This window comes from Oncorhynchus nerka, linkage group LG10, assembly GCF_034236695.1.
Source record: "Oncorhynchus nerka isolate Pitt River linkage group LG10, Oner_Uvic_2.0, whole genome shotgun sequence".
NCBI lineage: Eukaryota > Metazoa > Chordata > Actinopteri > Salmoniformes > Salmonidae > Oncorhynchus > Oncorhynchus nerka.
The window spans coordinates 6877512-6904232 of record NC_088405.1 but is presented as its reverse complement, the minus strand read 5'-3'; the positions used below and the strand labels follow the sequence as shown (position 1 = coordinate 6904232).

General features: G+C 49.6%; 1 protein-coding gene across 1 annotated transcript in view; it reads right to left on the bottom strand.

Moving 5' to 3' along the window:
* LOC135573611 (formin-2-like) overlaps positions 1 to 26721 on the bottom strand; it is a 164509-nt gene that overhangs the window by 68711 nt on the left and 69077 nt on the right. The window contains 4 exon segments of the mRNA XM_065022872.1: positions 6185 to 6329; positions 13302 to 14530; positions 15844 to 15905; positions 20625 to 20781. Coding sequence (XP_064878944.1) covers positions 6185 to 6329; positions 13302 to 14530; positions 15844 to 15905; positions 20625 to 20781 — 1593 coding nt within the window.

Below are 26721 nucleotides of genomic sequence, written 5' to 3'. Positions count from 1 at the left end.
ATGTGGACCTGACCAACCCCTGATGTGTTCAGCTGAAGGACATGTGGACCTGACCAACCCCTGATGTGTTCAGCTGAAGGACATGTGGACCTGACCAACCCCTGATGTGTTCAGCTGAAGGACATGTGGACCTGACCAACCCCTGATGTGTTCAGCTGAAGGACATGTAGACCTGACCAACCCCTGATGTGTTCAGCTGAAGGACATGTGGACTTGACCAACCTCTGATGTGTTCAGCTGAAGGACATGTGGACCTGACCAACCCCTGATGTGTTCAGCTGAAGGACACGTGGACCTGACCAACCCCTGATGTGTTCAGCTGAAGGACATGTGGACCTGAGCTTCCCACAACGTTGGTTACTACCGACTCTCAAAGGTCACGGTTTCCCCATTGAGCTTTACCGACCAGAACAGTTTCCTGACGGGAACAAAGTGACAGCTAACATTCAGGATAGGATGAACTTCCTGTGTATAGGATGAACTTCCTGTGTATAGGATGAACTTCCTGTGGATAGGATGAACTTCCTGTGGATAGGATGAACTTCCTGTGGATAGGATGAACTTCCTGTGGATAGGATGAACTTCCTGTGGATAGGATGAACTTCCTGTGTATAGGATGAACTTCCTGTGTATAGGATGAACTTCCTGTGTATAGGATGAACTTCCTGTGTATAGGATGAACTTCCTGTGTATAGGATGAACTTCCTGTGTATAGGATGAACTTCCTGTGTATAGGATGAACTTCCTGTGTACTTCATTGTCAGAGTAGGTGTTGCTCATTCCATCCCTTCTGCTTCAACCTGGCATCATTTCTAAACGTCTGCTCTGTGACGTACCATATTCTTTCTATAATCAGAAACATGACATTTCCTCTGTTTCCTCCTCAACAGCGCCCCGGGACAGGTTTGGCAGGCAATTAAGGACTGGAGAAAATAGTAAAGAAAAACAGTCTGTATATGATTATAAATGACTGGCGTCCATTTCCCCATCAGCAGCTGTGGCACAATGAACGACTACGCTCTCTGATTAAATAATTACCCTGTAGGAGGTTGAGAGACAGACCAGACGTTCTGCTGGGAGAGGGGACCTGACCTCACACAGGCCAGGTCTACTCGGAGAGAGAGAGAGAGAGAGGAACCCACGGTGACCTGTAGGAGGTTGAGAGACAGACCAGACGTTCTGCTGGGAGAGGGGACCTGACCTCACAGGCCAGGTCTACTCGGAGAGAGAGAGGGGATCCCACGGTGACCTCACACAGACCAGACGTTCTGCTGGGAGAGGGGACCTGACCTCACACAGGCCAGGTCTACTAGGAGAGGGAGAGGGGACCTGACCTCACACAAGCCAGGTCTACTAGGAGAGGGAGAGGGGACCTGACCTCACACAGGCCAGGTCTACTAGGAGAGGGAGAGGGGACCTGACCTCACACAGGCCAGGTCTACTAGGAGAGAGAGAGGGGAACCCACGGTGACATCACACAGGCCAGGTCTACTAGGAGAGAGAGATAGAGAGAGGGGAACCCACGGTGACCTCACTACAAGACTGCAGCAGTGTGTCTTAAAGCCAATTTATGCTTGATCCGAAAATGTGCAGAGCCCAGAGACTGGAACAGTGTGTGTTTACTGTGTAGAGCCCAGAGACTGGAACAGTGTGTGTTTACTGTGTAGAGCCCAGAGACTGGAACAGTGTGTGTTTACTGTGTAGAGCCCAGAGACTGGAACAGTGTGTGTTTACTGTGCAGAGCCCAGAGACTGGAACAGTGTGTGTTCACTGTGTAGAGCCCAGAGACTGGAACAGTGTGTGTTTACTGTGCAGAGCCCAGAGACTGGAACAGTGTGTGTTTACTGTGTAGAGCCCAGAGACTGGAACAGTGTGTGTTTACTGTGTAGAGCCCAGAGACTGGAACAGTGTGTGTTTACTGTGTAGAGCCCAGAGACTGGAACAGTGTGTGTTCACTGTGTAGAGCCCAGAGACTGGAACAGTGTGTGTTTACTGGAACAGTGTGTGTTTACTGTGTAGAGACTGGAACAATGTGTGTTCACTGTGTTTCCCCAAAGACCAACAACGTTTAAAACATTGTTTTTAGTTTGTGTTGTCTGATTTCGATCAGAAACTCAAGACAATGGACAGTTTTCCACTGTGATTCAGCGCCACGTCGGTCTGCCTGGTCACCTTCTCTCGCTCTACCCCCCCCCCCGGTTGGTCGGTCTGCCTGGTATCCTGCCAGCGTCGGTCTGCCTGGTATCCTGCGTCAGCGGCTGGACACATTCTCCATCTAACAGTAGTCGATTACGTACAAACTTTCCCCTTCAGAGAGTCAACACATGACCCGTGTGTACGTCACCTTCTCTCGCTCTACCCCCCCCCCCGCCCGAGTTGGTCGGTGTTTCACCAGGACCAAAACAAACAAGATCTATCCAAATAAACAGACTCTGTAACAACGGCAGTGCTGCTCTACAAGGTTATGGAGGAAATGGAAATGAGCTTCACCTGGATGGAAGGACGTGGGAGGAAATGGGAAAGAAATGAGCCTCACCTGGATGGGAGGACGTGGGAGGAAATGGAAAAGAGCCTCACCTGGATGGGAGGACGTGGGAGGAAATGGAAAAGAGCCTCACCTGGATGGGAGGACAAGGGAGGAAATGGAGAGCCTCACCTGAAATGGGAAAGAGCCTCAAATGGGAGCCCTCACCTGGATGGGAGGACGTGGGAGGAAATGGGAAAGAGCCTCACCTGGATGGGAGGACGTGGGAGGAAATGGGAAAGAAATGAGCCTCACCTGGATGGGAGGAAATGGGAAAGAGCCTCACCTGGATGGGAGGACATGGGTAATGTTAGAGCTCTGGGACCGTATCTATCAAACGTCTGAGTAAGAGAGCTGATCTAGGATCAGTGCCTTTTAGATCGCAGTGTGTACTTGGTCAGGAGAGAACCTGATCCTAGAACAACACTTACTCTGAGGCTTAAAAGAAGAAAGAAAATGGCACCTGGTCTGACGTCTGTGACCATTACAGTCGGTCAAACGTGAATTGGGGGGACACACAGTAAACAGAAGTGACTGTCTCTTTAAAATTCCACACAGCCAGTTAGGAGCTAGAGAGGTGCTGACATCATCAGTCATGACATCAGACTGGGGTTAGACCAATGGAAAGAGGACATTGATGAGGTAAAACCATAGTTACCACAGTGTATGGAACTATACCTACTTTGATAAGGGAGGGGGGGGTTGGTGAATGAAACCCCTGAAAACAAAATGAACGGATTGATTAAAATTCTCTTAAAACTTTTACCATGATATGTCCCTTAAAATAAATAACAGCATATTTAGTCAATTCATTTAAAGTAAATATTATCAGGCTTTTTCAATAAAACCAAATCGTTAGTGGCATTACATATAAAACAGTCTGTGTGTCTGCTGTGTTTCCTCTGAGCCAACTGGCCCATGACATCAGCGCAGGCATTTCACACATTAACATGTAGCCCTCCATTTCATCCTCAGCCTTTTTTCTCCTCTTAACGTAAAATCAGGCTCCTTAAAACAGATCTTCAAATCTGACTAAAACTGCAAAACAAAAGTCCCAACGGAAACACTTCCTATAGCTGGCACGCCGACCGTAATTAAAAACTAAAGAAAACATGTTAATTAAAATGAAATGGTTTCCTCGGTAACCTCCGGCAGCTAGCAGGGGATAAAGGATTTACTCCAATCAGCATCTAAGGAGACGTTTTAAACACGGACCGCGAACTGCAATCATTCTCTATGGGACTGGGACGACTTCAAAGTTAAAGATTCTTTACCAGAGTATTTGAGGTCAAATCGCTGAAACAACATTAAAATTCCCAAAACACTTTATTTGGTCATTCAAATAGCCTCCAGATTTAGGTCCAACCACAAGACAACTTTAGGAGAAAAGTGACGGCGTTCCATCCTTAAACTAAGACATAAGAAAAGATTGGCTCAGGAAAATAGTATTTTAAATGGCAATATTTAATAACTGGGACCGGAACCCTCAGGCTACACGGGGCGGGGCCGGAACCCTCAGGCTACACGGGGCGGGACCGGAACCCTCAGGCTACACGGGCCGGGACCGGAACCCTCAGGCTACACGGGCCGGGACCGGAACCCTCAGGCTACACGGGCCGGGACCGGAACCCTCAGGCTACACGGGCCGGGACCGGAACCCTCAGGCTACACGGGCCGGGACCGGAACCCTCAGGCTACACGGGCCGGGACCGGAACCCTCAGGCTACACGGGCCGGGACCGGAACCCTCAGGCTACACGGGCCGGGACCGGAACCCTCAGGCTACACGGGCCGGGACCGGAACCCTCAGGCTACGGGCCGGGACCGGGCCCTCAGGCTACACGGGCCGGGACCGGAACCCTCAGGCTACACGGGCCGGGACCGGAACCCTCAGGCTACACGGGCCGGGACCGGAACCCTCAGGCTATACGGGCCGGGACCCCTCAGACTATACGGGCCGGGACCCTCAGACTATACGGGCCGGGACCCTCAGACTATACGGGCCGGGACCCCTCAGACTATACGGGCCGGGACCCCTCAGACTATACGGGCCGGGACCCCTCAGACTATACGGGCCAGGACTGCTCAGATAAGCTACAGACCGGTGTGTGTGTGTGTGTGTGTGTGTGTCTCCATGTGGGCTTCCCTATAGCTGTAGTGTTGTTCTTTATTGATGACAGATCCTCGTTCTCCTACTCCAGTCAAAACACAGTGTCATTGAACGACCTGTCAAAACAACAAGCTCTTGCGGAGCTCAGATGAAATCACATCATCTGAACATGGTTTAGATGGTTAGACTGGGCTACATGGTCTGCCTCCACAATGGCACCCTGTTCCTTACATTGGGCCACTGATCAAAAGGACTGATTCTCAGACCGAGCCGCAGAGCCAGGACGGATCCTCAGACCGAGCCGCAGAGCCAGGACTGATCCTCAGACGGAGCCGCAGAGCCAGGACTGATCCTCAGACCGAGCCGCAGAGCCAGGACTGATCCTCAGACCGAGCCGCAGAGCCAGGACTGATCCTCAGACCGAGCCGCAGAGCCAGGACTGATCCTCAGACCGAGCCAGGACTGATCGTGATTTCCTCTTCGGGACGACAGTCAGAAATTCGGCACAAATGTTTAGTAGTCGAGAACTGAGCCTAAAACGACAGGGACCTTTAATCACATCCATTCCCAGGTCAGTAGAACCCCCCCAGACAGTTCCCAGGTCAGTAGAAACTCCCCCAGACAGTTCCCAGGTCAGTAGAAACTCCCCCAGACAGTTCCCAGGTCAGTAGAAACTCCCCCAGACAGTTCCCAGGTCAGTAGAAACTCCCCCAGACAGTTCCCAGGTCAGTAGAAACTCCAGAACCCAGACAGTTCCCAGATCAGTAGAAACTCCAGAACCCAGACAGTTCCCAGATCAGTAGAAACTCCAGAACCCAGACAGTTCCCAGGTCAGTAGAAACTCCAGAACCCAGACAGTTCCCAGGTCAGTAGAAACTCCCCCAGACAGTTCCCAGGTCAGTAGAAACTCCCCCAGACAGTTCCCAGGTCAGTAGAAACCCCCCCCAGACAGTTCCCAGGTTAACAGAAAGCCCAGAACATTCCCAGGTCAGTAGAAACCCCCCCCAGACAGTTCCCAGGTCAGTAGAAACCACCCCAGACAGTTCCCAGGTCAGTAGAAACCCCAGACAGTTCCCAGGTCAGTAGAAACCCCAGACAGTTCCCAGGTCAGTAGAAAAACCAGAACCCAGAATATTCCCAGTTCAGTAGAAACCCCCAGAACCCAGACAGTTCAACTGAAGGAGAACAACAGAACAGCTGGAAGGATGAAATGGAGAACTACATAAACATGAGGGTGATTGGACAATTAGACAGGGGGCACTGGGACAGGACAGGAGGACAGGGGACACTGGGACAGGACAGGAGGACAGGGGACACTGGGACAGGACATGGACAGGACAGGAGGACAGGGAACACTGGGACAAGACGATGGGACAGGACAGAAGGATAGGACAGGGGGCACTGGGACAGGACAGGAGGATAGGACAGGGGGAACTGGGACGGGACAGGACAGGGGGCACTGGGGCAGGACAGGAGGACAGGGGACACTGGGACAGGACAGGGAGCACTGGGACCTGACAGGGGTAAATAGGGGAGGGTATCTGATCTCACCTGTTTGGCTTTAGACTTGGTGATGGTATCTGACAGGGGTTTCTTCTTCTCCTTCACAGCAGTCTTGGAGAACAGCTCTACGAACTCCTCAAAGTTCACATCAGGCTCCTGTATCTTGTCCCAGACCAGCGATGTGCTCACCTCTCTAGGATGAGGGAAGAGTTAGTGAGGTTGTGACCGTTGGATCTTTACTAAAAGATCCCAGAAATGTTCCAGATGCACAAAAACCTTATTTCACTCAAATTATTTGCACATATTAGTTGACATCCCTGTTAAGTCAGAATTTCGCCTTTATCAAGGTAATCCATCCACCTGACAGGTGTGGCATATCAAGAAGCTGATTAAAACAGCATGATCATTACACAGGTGCATCTCGTGCTGGGGACAATGCAAAGGCCACTCTAAAATATGTGCAGTTTTGTCACAACACAATGCAACAAATGTCTCGCTTTGAGGAAGCGTGCAATTGGTATGCTGACTGCAGGAACGTCCACCAGAGTCATTGCCAGAGAATTTGTTCATTTCTCAACCAACTTGGGAGGCCTATACCTTCCCAGGCCCCCGGCTGCGCCGCCAGCCAATCAGGTGAAATCCATATATAACGGCCTATTTTTTCTTATTTAAATTGACCGATTTCCTTATATGAAACTGTAACTCAGTAAAATCTTTGAAATATTTACGCTTATATTGTTGTTCAGTAAACATATGAGCCCCAGTACTACACCTTGAGTGAGAAATATCACCTCTTATTTTTTTGTCCATCTCTCAATCGGTATCGTGACAGCAAATCAATCCATTTCCGTTAAAACAATTGACCAAGTATCCATTCTACCATCAACCGATGTCAGTAATAAGTATCCATTCTACCATCAACCGACGTCAGTAATAAGTGTCCATTCTACCATCAACTGACGTCAGTAATAAGTATGCAATCTACCAGCAACCGATGTCAGTAATAAGTATCCATTCTACCATCAACCGATGTCAGTACTAAGTATCCATTCTACCATCAATCAATGTCAGTAATAAGTGTCCATTCTACCATCAACCGATGTCAGTAATAAGTATGCAATCTACCAACAACCGATGTCAGTAATAAGTATCCATTCTACCATCAACCGATGTCATTAATAAGTATCCATTCTACCATCAACCGATGTCAGTAATAAGTATCCATCTACCATCAATTGATGTCAGTAATAGGTATCCATTCTACCATCAATCAATGTCAGTAATAAGTATCCATTCTACAATCATTCGATGTCAGTACTAAGTATCCAACCCACCATCAATCGATACCTCCAAAGCTCTTCTCCTGCTAACCAGAGAGGAAACAGACCTCCAAAGCTCTTCTCCAGCTAATCAGAGAGGAAACAGACCTCCAAAGCTCTTCTCCAGCCAGCCAGAGAGGATGCAGACCTCCAAAGCTCTTCTCCAGCCAATCAGAGAGGAAACAGACCTCCAAAGCACTTCTCCAGCCAATTCAGGACACAGACCTCCAAAGCTCTCCTCCAGCCAATCAGAGAGGAAACAGACCTCCAAAGCACTTTTCCAGCCAATCAGAGAGGAAACAGACTACCAAAGCACTTCTCCAGCCAATTCAGGAGGACACAGACCTCCAAAGCTCTTCTCCAGCCAGCCAGAGGAAACAGACCTCCAAAGCTCTTCTCCAGCTAATCAGAGAGGAAACAGACCTCCAAAGCTCTTCTCCAGCCAGCCAGAGGAAACAGACCTCCAAAGCTCTTCTCCAGCTAATCAGAGAGGAAACAGACCTCCAAAGCTCTTCTCCAGCCAGCCAGAGAGGATGCAGACCTCCAAAGCTCTCCTCCAGCCAATCAGAGAGGAAACAGACCTCCAAAGCACTTTTCCAGCCAATCAGAGAGGAAACAGACCTCCAAAGCTCTTCTCCAGCCAACCAGAGGAAACAGACCTCCAAAGCTCTTCTCCAGCCAGCCAGAGGAAACAGACCTCCAAAGCTCTTCTCCAGCCAATCAGAGAGGAAACAGACCTCCAAAGCTCTTCTCCAGCCAATCAGAGAGGAAACAGTCCTCCAAAGCTCTTCTCCAGCCAACCAGATAGGAAACAGACCTCCAAAGCTCTTCTCCAGCCAGCCAGAGAGGATTCAGACCTCCAAAGCTCTTCTCCAGCCAATCATAGAGGAAACAGACCTCCAAAGCACTTCTCCAGCCAACCAGAGGAAACAGACCTCCAAAGCTCTTCTCCAGCCAGCCAGAGGAAACAGACCTCCAAAGCTCTTCTCCAGCCAATCAGAGAGGAAACAGACCTCCAAAGCTCTTCTCCAGCCAATCAGAGAGGAAACAGTCCTCCAAAGCTCTTCTCCAGCCAACCAGATAGGAAACAGATCTCCAAAGCTCTCCTCCAGCCAATCAGAGAGGAAACAAACCTCCAAAGCACTTTTCCAGCCAATCAGAGAGGAAACAGACTACCAAAGCTCTTCTCCAGCCAATCAGAGAGGAAACAGAGCTCCAAAGCTCTCCTCCAGCTAATCAGAGAGGATGCAGTCTAACCGTATGCTGCCTGCGCGACACCCGTTTTTCATTCAAACATCGGCTTCACTTCCAAAACGTCTTTCTTTCATTAACTCACGCTGAGCAGCACTCCCCCTACTGTATTACCTCAGCACTCCCCCTACTGTGTTACCTCAGCACTCCCCCTACTGTGTTACCTCAGCACTCCCCCTACTGTGTTACCTCAGCACTCCCCCTACTGTGTTACCTCAGCACTCCCCCTACTGTGTTACCTCAGCACTCCCCCTACTGTGTTACCTCAGCACTCCCCTACTGTGTTACCTCAGCACTCCTACTGTGTTACCTCAGCACTCCCCTACTGTGTTACCTCAGCACTCCCCTACTGTGTTACCTCAGCACTCCCCCTACTGTGTTACCTCAGCACTCCCCTACTGTGTTACCTCAGCACTCCCCTACTGTGTTACCTCAGCACTCCCCTACTGTGTTACCTCAGCACTCCCCTACTGTGTTACCTCAGCACTCCCCTACTGTGTTACCTCAGCACTCCCCCTACTGTGTTACCTCAGCACTCCCCTACTGTGTTACCTCAGCACTCCCCTACTGTGTTACCTCAGCACTCCCCTACTGTATTACCTCAGCACTCCCCTACTGTATTACCTCAGCACTCCCCCTACTGTATTACCTCAGCACTCCCCCTACTGTAACCTCAGCACTCCCCTACTGTATTACCTCAGCACTCCCCTACTGTATTACCTCAGCACTCCCCCTACTGTTTTACCTCACGCTGAGCACCACTCCCCCTACTGTATTACCTCACGCTGAGCAGCACTCCCCCTAAATGTTATGCAAGGTAGATGTAAATTATCTGTGGGTATCTGGCTGGCTAACAGTAGCAGCTAGACAGTTAGCCCTATCAACAGTAGCCAGGTAGCCCTAACAGTAGCAGCAAGCCCTAACAGTAGCCAGCAAGCCCTATCAACAGTAGCCAGCAAGCCCTATCAACAGTAGCCAGCTAGCCCTATCAACAGTAGCCAGCTAGCCCTATCAACAGTAGCCAGCTAGCCCTATCAACAGTAGCCAGTTAGCCCTATCAACAGTAGCCAGCTAGCCCTATCAACAGTAGCCAGCTAGCCCTATCAACAGTAGCCAGCTAGCCCTATCAACAGTAGCCAGCTAGCCCTATCAACAGTAGCAGCTAGCCCTATCAACAGTAGCAGCTAGCCCTATCAACAGTAGCAGCTAGCCATATCAACAGTAGCAGCTAGCCCTATCAACAGTAGCAGCTAGCCCTATCAACAGTAGCAGCTAGCCAGTTAGCCCTATCAACAGTAGCAGCTAGCCAGCTAGCCCTATCAACAGTAGCAGCTAGTCCTATCAACAGTAGCAGCTATCCAGTTAGCCCTATCAACAGTAGCAGCTAGCCAGTTAGCCCTATCAACAGTAGCAGCTAGCCAGTCAGCCCTATCAACAGTAGCAGCTAGCCAGTTAGCCCTATCAACAGTAGCAGCTAGCCAGTCAGCCCTATCAACAGTAGCAGCTAGCCAGTCAGCCCTATCAACAGTAGCAGCTAGCCAGTTAGCCCTATCAACAGTAGCAGCTAGCCAGTTAGCCCTATCAACAGTAGCAGCTAGCCAGTTAGCCCTATTAACAGTAGTAGCTAGCCACATTTAGCCCTTTTGACTTACTATGGGCTTGCTATCTATGCACATTTATGTATTGTAGGCAGGTAAACATGCCAACATTAACATAGTATGGATGTAACATATCAGGATTAAAATATTGAGACATGAACGGGCAACATTTCATTGCGAAGTTGGCGATTAACTTTCTCTCGCTTTAGCTCAAATAATGTCCGCCACTGATTTCAAGAAACGTTGCATAGTTGTTTACGTTTACTCGTCATTTTTCTGTGCATACTTTGTTGAAACTTGATGCTTTAAAAATATGTACAAAATGGCGTATGTATCTGAGAAGTGTCCTCCGTTACTTTGATTTGGACTCGTACTCCGACCCTCCTGCGTTCCATTTTGCATGCTCGGAGCACAATAGTACGCATTTTGAGAAACAGCCTTGTCCACACTATCATAAACGCTGAACAGGATCCTCTTTAGTCGGGGACATGGTCTGAAACAATACAGCAAGGCCCACAAAGCTTCTCAGAATATGACTGCAGATCTAGGATCAGTTTTCCATCTTTAATCATAATGAAGTGGGACTAAGACTCTTTATGACCTGATCCTAGATCACCACTCCTACTGAGACTATGACCTGATCCTAGATCACCACTCCTACTGAGACTCTTTATGACCCTGATCCTAGATCACCACTCCTACTGAGACTCTTTATGACCTGATCCTAGATCACCACTCCTACTGAGACTCTGTATGACCTGATCCTAGATCACCACTCCTACTGAGACTCTTTATGACCTGATCCTAGATCACCACTCCTACTAAGACTCTGACCTGATCCTAGATCACCACTCCTCCTGAGACTCTGTATAACCTGATCCTAGATCACCACTCCTACTGAGACTATGACCTGATCCTAGATCACCACTCCTACTGAGACTCTGTATGACCCTGATCCTAGATCACCACTCCTACTGAGACTCTGTATGACCCTGATCCTAGATCACCACTCCTACTGAGACTCTGTATGACCCTGATCCTAGATCACCACTCCTACTGAGACTCTGTATGACCTGATCCTAGATCACCACTCCTGAGACTATGACCTGATCCTAGATCACCACTCCTGAGACTCTGTATGACCTGATCCTAGATCACCACTCCTACTGAGACTCTTCATGACCTGATCCTAGATCATCTGAGACGATGACCTGATCCTAGATCACCACTCCTACTGAGACTATGACCTGATCCTAGATCACCACTCCTACTGAGACTGTATGACCTGATCCTAGATCACCACTCCTACTGAGACTGTATGACCTGATCCTAGATCACCACTCCTACTGAGACTGTATGACCTGATCCTAGATCACCACTCCTACTGAGACTCTTCATGACCTGATCCTAGATCATCTGAGACGATGACCTGATCCTAGATCACCACTCCTACTGAGACTCTGTATGACCTGATCCTAGATCAACACTCCTACTGAGACTCTGTATGACCTGATCGTAGATCACCACTCCTACTGAGACTATGACCCTGATCCTAGATCACCACTCCTACTGAGACTATGACCTGATCCTAGATCACCACTCCTACTGAGACTATGTATGTCCTGATCCTAGATCACCACTCCTACTGAGACTCTATGACCTGATCCTAGATCACCACTCCTACTGAGACTCTTTATGACCTGATCCTAGATCACCACTCCTACTGAGACTCTATGACCTGATCCTAGATCACCACTCCTACTGAGACTCTATGACCTGATCCTAGATCACCACTCCTACTGAGACTCTATGACCTGATCCTAGATCACCACTCCTACTGAGACTCTTTATGACCTGATCCTAGAACACCACTCCTACTGAGACTCATTATGACCTGATCCTAGATCACCACTCCTACTGAGACTCTTTATGACCTGATCCTAGATCACCACTCCTACTGAGACTCTATGACCTGATCCTAGATCACCACTCCTACTGAGACTCTTTATGACCTGATCCTAGATCACCACTCCTACTGAGACTCTTTATGACCTGATCCTAGAACACCACTCCTACTGAGACTCATTATGACCTGATCCTAGATCACCACTCCTACTGAGACTCTTTATGACCTGATCCTAGATCACCACTCCTACTGAGACTATGACCTGACCCTAGATCACCACTCCTACTGAGACTCTGTATGACCTGATCCTAGATCACCACTCCTACTGAGACTCTGTATGACCTGATCCTAGATCACCACTCCTACTGAGACTCTGTATGACCTGATCCTAGATCACCACTCCTACTGAGACTCTTCATGACCTGATCCTAGATCAACACTCCTACTGAGACTCTGTATGACCTGATCCTAGATCAACACTCCTACTGAGACTCTGTATGACCTGATCCTAGATCAACACTCCTACTGAGACTCTGTATGACCTGATCCTAGATCACCACTCCTACTGAGACTATGACCCTGATCCTAGATCACCACTCCTACTGAGACTCTATGACCTGATCCTAGATCACCACTCCTACTGAGACTATGTATGTCCTGATCCTAGATCACCACTCCTACTGAGACTCTTTATGTCCTGATCCTAGATCACCACTCCTACTGAGACTCTGTATGACCTGATCCTAGATCACCACTCCTACTGAGACTATGACCTGATCCTAGATCACCACTCCTACTGAGACTCTGTATGACCTGATCCTAGATCACCACTCCTACTGAGACTATGACCTGATCCTAGATCACCACTCCTACTGAGACTATGACCTGATCCTAGATCACCACTCCTACTAAGACTCTATGACCTGATCCTAGATCACCACTCCTACTCTAAAGCCTTTGTCAATACAGGTACAGATGTTTATGTAACTAGCATAGCTGTCACCATATGATTACTTTTTAGCATAAAGCTTTAGAAACAACTGCTGAAATAAAACAAATGGCTTGTTAAATACATTTAATTGATTGATTACCTTTTGTGTTGAGCTGAGTTGAGCTGTATCCTGGTCCAGTAGAGAGGTTTCATGGGTCTGGGGGGCTCCATCACTCCTTTCCGGGGAGGTTTCTCCTGGGCCATGCCTAGAGCATACAGTCCCATGGGCAACGGAGGGACCAGGGAGCCCAGGGCACATGGTGGAGGAGGGCCACAGCCAGGAGGAGGAGGAGGAGGACCTCCCATCCCAGGTAATGGTGGAGGGGGTGGGGGAGGGCCCATCCCTATCATCCCAGGTAAGGGAGGCGGTGGAGGTGCCATCCCCATGCCAGGGAGAGGAGGGGGTGGTGGGGGCATCGCACCCCCTGGTAGAGGAGGTGGAGGGGGCATCGCACCCCCTGGTAGAGGAGGTGGAGGGGGCATCGCACCCCCTGGTAGAGGAGGTGGAGGAGGTGGTAGAGGCATCGCACCCCCTGGTAGAGGAGGTGGAGGAGGTGGTGGAGGCATCGCACCCCCTGGTAGAGGAGGTGGAGGAGGTGGTGGAGGCATTGCACCCCCTGGTAGAGGAGGTGGAGGAGGTGGTGGAGGCATTGCACTCCCTGGTAGAGGTGGTGGTGGAGGAGGAGGAGCCATGGAGTGACCAGGTAAAGGAGGTGGGGGTGGGGGTTTAATGCCACTCTGCTGCTGTTGGCACGTACAGACAAATGCTGGTGCGACCTTGGGGGAGAAGGGTATGGGTAGGGACAGGGCCAGTTCTGGGGGGAGTTTCAGGGGACAGGAGGAAGACGAAGAGGACTCTCCTCCAGCCTCGTTCACAAACAAGGGTGGCATCTGGTCCGGTAAAGGCACTTTAAACTTATAGCTTTCCTCCATAGGCGACGTCTGGACAGACTTGGCCTCCAGACAACTCAGGAGACAGTCAGTCTGTTGGTCTACATGACAGACCTCCTTCACCATCCTCTCCTCAGTCTGTAGGTCTACATGACAGACCTCCTTCACCATCCTCTCCTCAGTTTGTAGATCTACATGACAGACCTCCTTCACCATCCTCTCTTCAGTCTGTAGGTCTACATGACAGACCTCCCGGTACAGATCCCCCTCCACACCAGCCTCCGACTCCTTAATGCTAATAATATCTCTGTCCAGCAGGGGGTGCTGTTCCTCCAGCTCAGCTATCTTAGTCCGCAGGTCCTCAATGGTCTGTTCTAACTGCTGGATCACATTGACGTGCTCCTCTTTCAGCTTCACTGTTTTCAGCACTGACTCCTCCTGGAGAGACAGAGAGGGGGGGCCAGAAAGCGAGAGAGGGGAGGGAGGCAGAGTGCAAGAGAGAGGGGGCCAGAGTGCGAGAGAGGGGAGGGAGGCCAGAGTGCGAGAGAGAGGGGGCCAGAGTGCGAGAGAGAGGGGGGCCAGAGTGCGAGAGAGAGGGGGCCAGAGAGCGAGAGAGAGGGGGGGCCAGAGAGCGAGAGAGGGGGGCCAGAGAGCGAGAGAGGGGGGGGCCAGAGAGCGAGAGAGGGGGGCCAGAGAGCGAGAGAGGGGGCCAGAGTGCGAGAGAGAGGGGGCCAGAGAGCGAGAGAGAGGGGGGGCCAGAGAGCGAGAGAGAGGGGGCCAGAGAGCGAGAGAGGGAGGGAGGCAGAGTGCGAGAGAGAGGGGGGCCAGAGTGCGAGAGAGAGGGGGCCAGAGTGAGAGAGAGAGGGGGGCCAGAGAGCGAGAGAGGGGGGGGGCCAGAGAGCGAGAGAGGGGGCCAGAGTGCGAGAGAGAGGGGGGCCAGAGAGCGAGAGAGGGGGGGAGCCAGAGAGCGAGAGAGAGGGGGGCCAGAGAGCGAGAGAGAGGGGGGGCCAGAGAGCGAGAGAGGGGGGGGCCAGAGAGCGAGAGAGAGGGAGAGGGGGGCCAGAGAGCGAGAGAGGGGGGGGGGAGAGCGAGAGAGGGGGCCAGAGAGCGAGAGAGGGGGCCAGAGGGGGGCCAGCGAGAGAGGGGGGCAGAGAGCGAGAGAAGGGGGGGCCAGAGAGCGAGAGAAGGGGGGCCAGAGAGCGAGAGAGGGGGGGCCAGAGAGCGAGAGGAAAACAGTGTTCATATAAACCTTTAAAGCAATATGTTAACTGTTTTATAACCAGAAGGAGAACTATGTTATATTCAACGTATTCTTGTTAGAGGCAGGGCTTCTTGTAGAGGAGCTAAATGACTTCATATGGGACAAGATGGCGGCTTTCAGAAGGACAATACTTCAACAACAAGGAGCATCTCTAGGAGACACAGATAAGAGATAAACATGGGAGAGGTCAGAGTCTGCCAGGTACTGGTCCACACACACCAAGACCCTCACTTAGAGAGTATTCCACTAAATTAGTACAACTCTTAGTGGGTGCTGCCCCCTTGTGGTTAATCAGGTGAAGGAGGCCAGGGCTATTCATGATGCTATTCTCTCTAAAGGGAAAGACTGTACAGTCCTATAGATAACCTCTCAGGTAGGGTTGGATGATTCCCTACTGATTTTGGAAATCTTACCAGGTACTTTGCAAACCTAGTCTGAGAATAGGGTGACTAGGGAGGATAGGGAGACTAGGTGGACTAGGATGACTGACCTGAAGTTGGCCGACTTCTTCTCTCTGATGTCTCTTCAGCCCCAAGATGGCTGCCTGGTGTTCTGTAGGAAGAGAGAGAGACAGGATACTTCTATATTATCACAACAAGAATACAACCACAACCATGCACGGTCAACTAGACCAGACCACTTTCTACTGGTATTAATCACTACCAGAATACAACCATGCACGGTCAACTAGACCAGACCACTTTCTACTGGTATTAATCACAACAAGAATACAACCTCAACCATGCACGGTCAACTAGACCAGACCACTTTCTACTGGTATCAATCACTACCAGAATACAACCATGCACGGTCAACTAGACCAGACCACTTTCTACTGGTATTAATCACTACCAGAATACAACCATGCACGGTCAACTAGACCAGACAACATGCTACTGGATGATATGTGATACAATGATTACTTCAATTCACAATCCGTACCATCATGCATTGTGTTTCTTAGAATGAAATGAAAATTGACATTTAATGTGAACATCAAAAGTTGTCTAAAGCCTCATGTCAAACCAATAGTTAGGGGAAAAGCAACATTACATCTAGCAGCCTGTTTTCTTTTAGGTGTCAGACTCAGCAGCAAGGACAGACAGGATGTTTGTCTGGGGGGGGAAGACGACGGGATGTTTGTCGGGGGAGGCGACGGGATGTTTGTCGGGGGCGACGGGATGTTTGTCTGGGGGAGGGGATGTATGGGGGGATGTGTATGTCTGGGGGAAGACGACGGGACGATGTATGTCTGGGGGAAGACGACGGGATGTATGTCTGGGGGAAGACGACGGGATGTATGTCTGGGGGAAGACGACGGGATGTATGTCTGGGGGAAGACGACGGGATGTATGTCTGGGGGAAGACGACGGGATGTATGTCTGGGGGAAGACGACGGGATGTATGTCTGGGGGAAGACGACGGGATGTATGTCTGGGGGAAGACGACGGGATGTATGTCTGGGGGAAGACGACGGGATGTATGTCTGGGGGAAGACGACGGGATGTATGTCTGGGGGAAGACGACGGGATGTATGTCTGGGGGAAGACGACGGGATGTATGTCTGGGGGAAGACGACGGGATGTATGTCTGGGGGAAGACGACGGGATGTATGTCTGGGGGAAGACGACGGGATGTATGTCTGGGGGAAGACGACGGGATGTATGTCTGGGGGAAGACGACGGGATGTATGTCTGGGGGAAGACGACGGGATGTATGTCTGGGGGAAGACGAAGTACTGGGGGAAGACGACGGGATGTATGTCTGGGGGAAGACGACGGGATGTATGTCTGGGGGAAGACGACGGGATGTATGTCTGGGGGAAGACGACGGGATGTATGTCTGGGGGAAGACGACGGGATGTATGTCTGGGGGAAGACGACGGGATGTTTGTCTGGGGGAAGACGACGGGATGTTTGTCTGGGGGAAGACGACGGATGTTTGTCTGGGGGAAGACGACGGGATGTTTGTCTGGGGGAAGACGACGGGATGTTTGTCTGGGGGAAGACGACGGGATGTTTGTCTGGGGGAAGACGACGGGATGTTTGTCTGGGGGAAGACGACGGGATGTTTGTCTGGGGGAAGACTGGGGGAAGGGGATGTTTGTCTGGGGGAAGACGACGGGATGTTTGTCTGGGGGAAGACGACGGGATGTTTGTCTGGGGGAAGACGACGGGATGTTTGTCTGGGGGAAGACGACGGGATGTTTGTCTGGGGGAAGACGACGGGATGTTTGTCTGGGGGAAGACGACGGGATGTTTGTCTGGGGGAAGACGACGGGATGTTTGTCTGGGGGAAGACGACGGGATGTTTGTCTGGGGGAAGACGACGGGATGTTTGTCTGGGGGAAGACGACGGGATGTTTGTCTGGGGGAAGACGACGGGATGTTTGTCTGGGGGAAGACGACTGGATGTTTGTCTGGGGGGGGGGACTGGATGTTTGTCTGGGGGAAGACGACTGGATGTTTGTCTGGGGGAAGACGACGGGATGTTTGTCTGGGGGAAGACGACGGGATGTTTGTCGGGGGAAGACGACGGGATGTTTGTCGGGGGAAGACGACGGGATGTTTGTCGGGGGAAGACGACGGGGGACTGGATGTTTGTCGGGGGGGACTGGATGTTTGTCGGGGGCAAGACGACGGGATGTTTGTCGGGGGCAAGACGACGGGATGTTTGTCGGGGAAAGACGACGGGATGTTTGTCAGGGGGGACGACGGGATGTTTGTCGGGGGGACGACGGGATGTTTGTCAGGGGGAAGACGATGTTTGTCGGGGGGATGTTTGTCGGGGGGACGACAGGATGTTTGTCTGGGGGAAGACGACGGGATGCATGTCTGGGGGAAGACGACGGGATGTATGTCTGGGGGAAGACGACGGGATGTATGTCGGGGGAAGACGACGGGATGTATGTCGGGGGAAGACGACGGGATGTATGTCGGGGGGAAGACGACGGGATGTTTGTCTGGGGGAAGACGACGGGATGTTTGTCGGGGGCGGGGGACTGGATGTTTGTCGGGGGACTGGATGTTTGTCGGGGGGACTGGATGTTTGTCGGGGGCAAGACGACGGGATGTTTGTCGGGGGGGCAAGACGACGGGATGTTTGTCGGGGGGGCAAGACGACGGGATGCATGTCTGGGGGAAGACGACGGGATATTTGTCAGGGGGGACGACGGGATGTTTGTCGGGGGGACGACGGGATGTTTGTCAGGGGGGACGACGGATGTTTGTCGGGGGGACGACGGGATGTTTGTCGGGGGGACGACGGGATGTTTGTCGGGGGGACGACGACGGGATGTTTGTCTGGGGGGATGTTTGTCAGGGGGAAAGACGGGATGTTTGTCGGGGGGACGACGGATGTTTGTCGGGGGACGACGGGATGTTTGTCGGGGGGACGACGGGATGTTTGTCGGGGGAAGACGATGTTTGTCGGGGGACGACGACGGATGTTTGTCTGGGGGACGGGATGTTTGTCTGGGGGTGTTTGTCGGGGAAAGACGGGATGTCTGTCTGGGGGAAGACGACGGGATGCATGTCTGGGGGAAGACGACGGGATGTATGTCTGGGGGAAGACGACGGGATGTATGTCTGGGGGAAGACGACGGATGTATGTCTGGGGGAAGACGACGGGATGTATGTCGGGGGAAGACGACGGGATGTATGTCGGGGGAAGACGACGGGATGTTTGTCGGGGGAAGACGACGGGATGTTTGTCTGGGGGAAGACGACGGGATGTTTGTCTGGGGGAAGACGACGGGATGTTTGTCTGGGGGAAGACGACGGGATGTTTGTCTGGGGGAAGACGACGGGATGTTTGTCTGGGGGAAGACGACGGGATGTTTGTCTGGGGGAAGACGACGGGATGTTTGTCTGGGGGAAGACGACGGGATGTTTGTCGGGGGCGGGGGACTGGATGTTTGTCGGGGGGACTGGATGTTTGTCGGGGGGACTGGATGTTTGTCGGGGGCAAGACGACGGGATGTATGTCTGGGGGAAGACGACGGGATGCATGTCTGGGGGAAGACGACGGGATGCATGTCTGGGGGAAGACGACGGGATGTATGTCTGGGGGAAGACGACGGGATGTATGTCGGGGGAAGACGACGGGATGTATGTCGGGGGAAGACGACGGGATGTTTGTCTGGGGGAAGACGACGGGATGTTTGTCTGGGGGAAGACGACGGGATGTTTGTCTGGGGGAAGACGACGGGATGTTTGTCTGGGGGAAGACGACGGGATGTTTGTCGGGGGCGGGGGACTGGATGTTTGTCGGGGGGGGGACTGGATGTTTGTCGGGGGGACTGGATGTTTGTCGGGGGCAAGACGACGGGATGTTTGTCGGGGGAGGCAAGACGACGGGATGTTTGTCGGGGGGCAAGACGACGGGATGTTTGTCGGGGGGGCAAGACGACGGGATGTTTGTCGGGGGGCAAGACGACGGGATGTTTGTCGGGGGGCAAGACGACGGGATGTTTGTCGGGGGGGGGCAAGACGACGGGATGTTTGTCGGGGGGGGGCAAGACGACGGGATGTTTGTCTGGGGACAGAGGGGAAAGCTGTGCTCAGAATATCAATACGTTTTTGCCTGCCTAAGCACCGACTCATTGTTGCTATGCATCCTTGGCCCTTTCAATAGCATGTGGGACTACAGACAGACAGCACATGACGAGCAAGGCCAAAAAGAAAGAGTTAAATGACCATGCAGAAACACATTCACAATGTAACTTACCTTCATCGCCCTCTAAAGGTATCAGAGCAGGAAAGAAGAGATCCAGATTAGAAACAAGTCTTTCCTTAAATCTACACTGTTGGGTTAAATTAACGCTGGTCATATGTATCAAGGCACAGAGACGCAACGTCCTCTTAAAACCACTGGTATAAAACAGGAAGCTCAACTCTAACAGAACAAAAGCCGAGGCTACGAGCTCTCCACCCTGGCTAAGGGACGAGGCTACGAGCTCTCCACCCTGGCTAAGGGACGAGGCTACGAGCTCTCCACCCTGGCTAAGGGACGAGGCTACGAGCTCTTACACCCTGGCTAAGGAAGTTAACGTTTCTAGACTCCATCTGCAAAATCCGCACCAGTGAGAGTTAAAGGAGAAAACAAGTACAACAGTCTGAAGTTAGTAACTGTTTTGATGAGGGCACCTTCCCACCTTGGTAGAACGTATAACAATGTGTAATGAGACCTGGTCTGTTACAGTAGTTAGCCGTTTCAGATCTAGTCTCTACAGTATAATAGTATCTATATGGATGTGGTGAGGGCCCCTACCCTCCTCGGTGTACATGAGGCCTGGTCTATCGTCTCCCACAGGTCTGGGTGGGGGCCACAGGGTCTTCAGGTGCCCAGGGAGGGGGGCCCGGCCCTCAAAGTGTTCCATGGAGTGGGGGGGCTGGCTGACCGCTGCCCACGTGTACAGCTGGTCTTGCTGGGGGAGAGAGGGAGATAATATGGCATACATGAGAATAGCATAAGGGGACAACAGAGGACAAAAGAGGAGATATAATGCTGTTAGGGGACAATAGAACAGTGGTTTCTCCTTTAAAAAGTTGTGCGCTTACGCCGCGGGACTTATAGGTAATTTGTGGTTTAGTACGGTACCCTGCGTCACCACTTCATTGCTCCAGACCACCACAAGGGGGAGTTAGAGCACTGATTATGCTTTTGGGTCCTACTATGTCTCTAACTGACAATGAATGGGCGACATAAACCGAAATTGAAACTTAATTGTGCACGACTTCAGTATTGCTTAGTAAAACTGTTGTTACACTAAGGTTTGTATTATTTAATTTGTTAGGATTATTTATCTTACTGTAGTAGTAGTAGTGTAGGCCACTCCCGACCGGTCACGTTGTACAGCGCCTGAGTGACGCAACGGTCTAAGACTATGCATTTCTCCCTCTAAAAACAAATAATTCTAATTCTAAACAGGCTTTTTTAATAAATTAGTAACAATGTCTCACCCCATGTTTAAGAATGGCCTTTTTCTTGCTGATTTGTAACAATCTCCAAAATATTTAAGGGGCATTGCACTAATAAAAGGCCCTCACTAGGGGAACGTTCCCGTTCTTAGTGTCAGTCTGCAGGTTCAAACTAAAACAATGTAACTAATAATGGTTTATTCCTCCAATCCGCTATCTGTAATTATTCCTCCAATCCGCTATCTGTAATTATTCCTCCAATCCGCTATCTGTAATTATTCCTCCAATCCGCTACATGTAATTATTCCTCCAATCCTCTACATGTAATTATTCCTCCAATCCTCTACATGTAATTATTCCTCCAATCCTCTATCTGTAATTATTCCTGCAATCCTCTATCTGTAATTATTCCTGCAATCCTCTATCTGTAATTATTCCTCCAATCCTCTATCTGCAATTATTCCTCCAATCCTCTATCTGCAATTATTCCTCCAATCCTCTATCTGTAATTATTCCTCCAATCCTCTATCTGTAATTATTCCTCCAATCCTCTATCTGTAATTATTCCTCCAATCCTCTATCTGTAATTATTCCTCCAATCCTCTATCTGCAATTATTCCTCCAATCCTCTATATGTAATTATTCCTCCAATCCTCTATCTGCAATTATTCCTCCAATCCTCTATCTGCAATTATTCCTCCAATCCTCTATATGTAATTATTCCTCCAATCCTCTATATGTAATTATTCGCGGAGAGTCAAGTCATATTTTCGATATACTGTAGGAGACATGAGTCTCACTAGTGTTGAGTCATGTGCTGTTAAAAGTGGTGTAGGTAATTTAAAGAGAATATTGAAGTTAGAAGCAAAAGCCTACAACTATTTTAACACCGTTTCACACTGCTCTGAGACAAGCATGAGGACTGGTCTTGATAAATTAATGAGATTTTTATTTGAACTTAATCTCGGTTTGGGTATTGGTTGGACTAGAATTAGAAAATTAGGGTGTATAAATGTTATGCTCTTAGCGTAACTTTTATTTTACTACGCAAGTCAGTTTAAGAACAAATTCTAATTTACAAGGACAGTCTACTCCTTCCTCCTTGTCGGGGACTTGAACCCCAGTCTCCCGCGTGCCCTGCCAGCACGACATTGGGATTCTTTAGCCCAGAACTGTACTGCCGACCGTTACGTTGTACAGCGCCATATTTTCCGCTCCATCCTAACTGAAACGGGTTTTTAGTTTTTCTTGGAGTAGAAACACCATAATATTTAATTCATTAATTAAGTGAGTACCAGTCAAAAGTTTGGACACACCTACTCATTCCAGGATTTTCTACATTGTAGAATAATAGTGAAGAAATCAAAACTATGAAATAACACATGAAATCAGTTAACACATTTATTTACAAGGAGAGTCTACTCCTTTCTCCCCGTCGGGGATTGAACCCTGGTCTCCCAAATTCTCTAGTACAGCAATTATTGAAGGTACTTGAGGTCACTGAGAAAGTCTGGACATGGCCTGCTCTCCCTTATGTAAGAAATTAGGCACTTTACCATGTTTACTACAGTATGTATTGTAGGCTGTGTTTACTTGTCAGACTGTATAGTCACCTAATAAACAAATGCAGGTGGCTTTTCTTCAAAATGCTTTAAATGCTTTATTACCCAAATGTGAAAGCATATACTGTATAGTACTGTATTTCTTCATCAGCATCTTTATGCTTTTGTTAATAAAATGATAAAAAAATCATCTTTCAAAATGCAGATGTTGATTTAGTTATGGATCCATAATGAATTACTATGGGAATAAATATGACTGAATTACAGAAATATTGGAAAAAAGTTGTCTAACGAAGGCAAACAAATTGTTGCTTACAGGAAAATACTCCTTCAAACACACGGTCACGTTGTACAGCGCCATTATGGCTATTAGCAGGGCACGTTGTACTGCGTCATTATGGCTATTAGCAGGGCACGTTGTACTGCGTCATTATGGCTATTAGCAGGCACGTTGTACGGCGCCATTATGGCTATTAGCAGGGCACGTTGTACGGCGTCATTATGGCTATTAGCAGGGCACGTTGTACTGCGTCATTATGGCTATCAGCAGGGCACGTTGTACTGCGTCATTATGGCTATTAGCAGGGCACGTTGTACTGCGTCATTATGGCTATTAGCAGGGCACGTTGTACTGTGTCATTATGGCTATTAGCAGGGCACGTTGTACAGCGTCATTATGGCTATTAGCAGGGCTATATTTTGGCCTTTATAAAATTATTTTTGCCTTTATTCAGATTACAATCGCTCACCGTTATTTTTTTAAATGAAATAATCTCAAATATTGTTATATATAGCCTTCTATTCTTAAGATATATGTGTTGACTGAATATAAGCAAGTAATGTCTTCTAAATAATCAAGTTAAGTTTCTCCAGAAATAAATAATTCTAAATAACAAACTGGCTTTATTTACAAATTAGTGAGAATGTCTCACCTCATGTTCAAGAACTGCATTTTTCCTCGCTCACTCGAGGTTAAATGAAAATGAAATCGCCAATATAGTTACTTTTTAAACAAAGTGATTCTTATTAATTAATTAATTTAGAATTATATAAAAGTCCCTTAGATATTCTCACAGACCCTAACGGAAAATGCCCCTTAGATATTAATTTAGAGTCCTCCAATCATCTATGGGGCATAACATTTCCACACCCTAATTGTAGTGCAACCAATACTCATTTCGCCTATGCTAGGCCTACAGTATATCTAAACATAGGGATAACTGGCTAGCTGCTACTGTTGATGGGGCTAGCTGGCTACTGTTGATGGGGCTAGCTGGCTACTGTTGATGGGGCTAGCTGGCTACTGTTGATGGGGCTAGCTGGCTACTGTTGATGGGGCTAGCTGGCAACTGTTGATGGGGCTAGCTGGCTACTGTTGATGGGGCTAGCTGGCTACTGTTGATGGGGCTAGCTGGCTACTGTTGATGGGGCTAGCTGGCTACTGTTGATGGGGCTAGCTGGCAACTGTTGATAGGGCTAGCTGGCTAGCTACTACTGTTAGCCAGCCAGATAGCCATGAAGAATAGAGCTTTGGAGGTCCAGCTACCCACAAATAATCAGTATATCTAAACATATATTTCTTTTCAATGACTTGATTCTCCACCAATAACTACATTTAGATGATTGGAGGACTCTAAATTAATATCTAAATGTAGTTATTGGTGGAGAATCGAGTCATTGAAAAGAAATATGTTTAGATATACTGTAGGCCTAGCATAGGCAAAATGAGTATTGGTTACACTACAATTAGGGTGTGGAAATGTTATGCCCTTTCGATATTAATGTAGAAACCTCCAATCCTTTTATACTGTAGCCTACTCCCGACCGTCACGTTGTACAGCGCAATATTTTCCATCTTAACGGAAACCCTGAAAAGTTTCAATTTTTCTCGGAATAGAAAATATTATATTAATCACATTTCTTAAAATCAAGCCCATGTACTACGTTATAACAGAAAATATATAATGGCATAAGGGGACAATAAATGACATTCCCTATTTAGTGCACTATGGGTCCTGGTCTAAAATAGTGCACTATAAAGGGAATAGGGTGCCATTATTCATTCTACAATCATAAGTCAACCAATCACATGGACTAATCCCATTTCAGATGGGAAACACTCCATGACCACTAAGTGACACATGCCGTGTGTACTCAACCATGTTAGATCGAAGAACAAAAGCACCTGTCCCAAATGTCCCCTGGTCAAAGTAGTGCACTACATAGGGAATAGGGTGCTACCGTACTTTGGACAGAGACACAGCCTTGTGCATATTGCTACCATGCTAACCTGCAGGTGCTCAAATAGGTTGCATTTCCTGCGGACGGTCTGTTTGAGTTTGAGCCATGCTAGGTCCAGCCTCCTCTCCCTCTCCTCCCCTCTTCCCTGGCCGTTGATGGTTAGTAGCTCTCGGACTAGCTCAGGAACCCGAGACAGCACCACACACTCAGGGGCCCCCACATCATCATTAGCTAGAGCCAGGGAGGAGGAGGAAGAGCCGCCATCGGTCTCTACGCCTGACTCTGACATATACGCCATGTCCTTGTCTGCTTTAATCTGTCAGTTCCTGGACAGAATATTGAATTTTATGGCGCATAGCCTCCGGACTCAGCTCTCTGCACTTCCTGTTTGGAACATGTAGGTATTCCATCATCGCCAAGACCGCTGAGGGAAAAATGTGGAGTTTGCATTTTAGAAAAATAAAATCAACAAATCCCCTCGAGGTGGTAAACGGTGGTGTTTTATTCCTCAGGGATGTAAACGGTGGTGTTTTTTCCCTCTGCTCTGCTGTTCTCTATTCCTCTTCTGACAACGCAGTGAGTTACTGCCGGTCTGACACTTCTTTCCTGTCACCGGTCTGCGATCCTGAAAACTCCCTAGGACGCTGCATCCTCTGTGAAACTGCAGCAGTCCCCAGAAACATTGGGCGTCGCTGCCCTCCCCTCCTGTTCTCATGGTAACTCTGACCAGTCCAGACTCAGAGAGCCTGATATAGTGGACTGGTCTCTTCTCCCTGCTGTCATTGTAGCTTCAGGCAAGTCACCGGGTTTTTGCACAGGCTGATGGGACGGCTTGCAGTCAGATCAGGTTGCTTTATGACTACGCTTTCTCCTGCTCTATACTGCTGCTCTGTGCTGCACAGGGAGGAGAGGGGAGAGGGAGGGCAGAGGCAGAGAACGATCATATATTCACAGGTCAAAGCCTGAGAGCTGCCCTGTCCCATCCTTTCCTGTCTGTAATCAGCTACACTTTGCCTTAGTGTTCCTATGGTCATATTATAGCATCAGGCTACAATCTGAAACCGGTCCCATCTGTATACCTCTGAGGAGAACATAAGTCAGGCAGGGAGGGAGCGCAAAAGGGCTGTCGTTCTCTGTTATTGCTACAACATGCAGCAGTACAGTGTTCACACAGCTAGCCAGGAGGCTGGTCCCTCCAGAGACACACTGTACCAACAGCTAACCAGGAGGCTGATCCCTCCAGAGAGACACACTGTACCAACAGCTAGCCAGGACACTGGTCCCTCCAGAGAGACACTGTACCAACAGCTAGCCAGGAGGCTGGTCCCTCCAGAGAGACACTGTACCAACAGCTAGGCAGGAGGCTGGTCCCTCCAGAGAGACAACTGTACCAACAGCTAGCCAGGAGGCTGGTCCCTCCAGAGACACACACTGTACCAACAGCTAGCCAGGAGACTGGTCCCTCTAGAGAGACACACTGTACCAACAGCTAGCCAGGAGACTGGTCCCTCCAGAGACACACTGTACCAACAGCTAGCCAGGAGACTGGTCCCTCCAGAGACACACTGTACCAACAGCTAGCCAGGAGGCTGGTCCCTCCAGAGACACTGTACCAACAGCTAGCCAGGAGACTGGTCCCTCCAG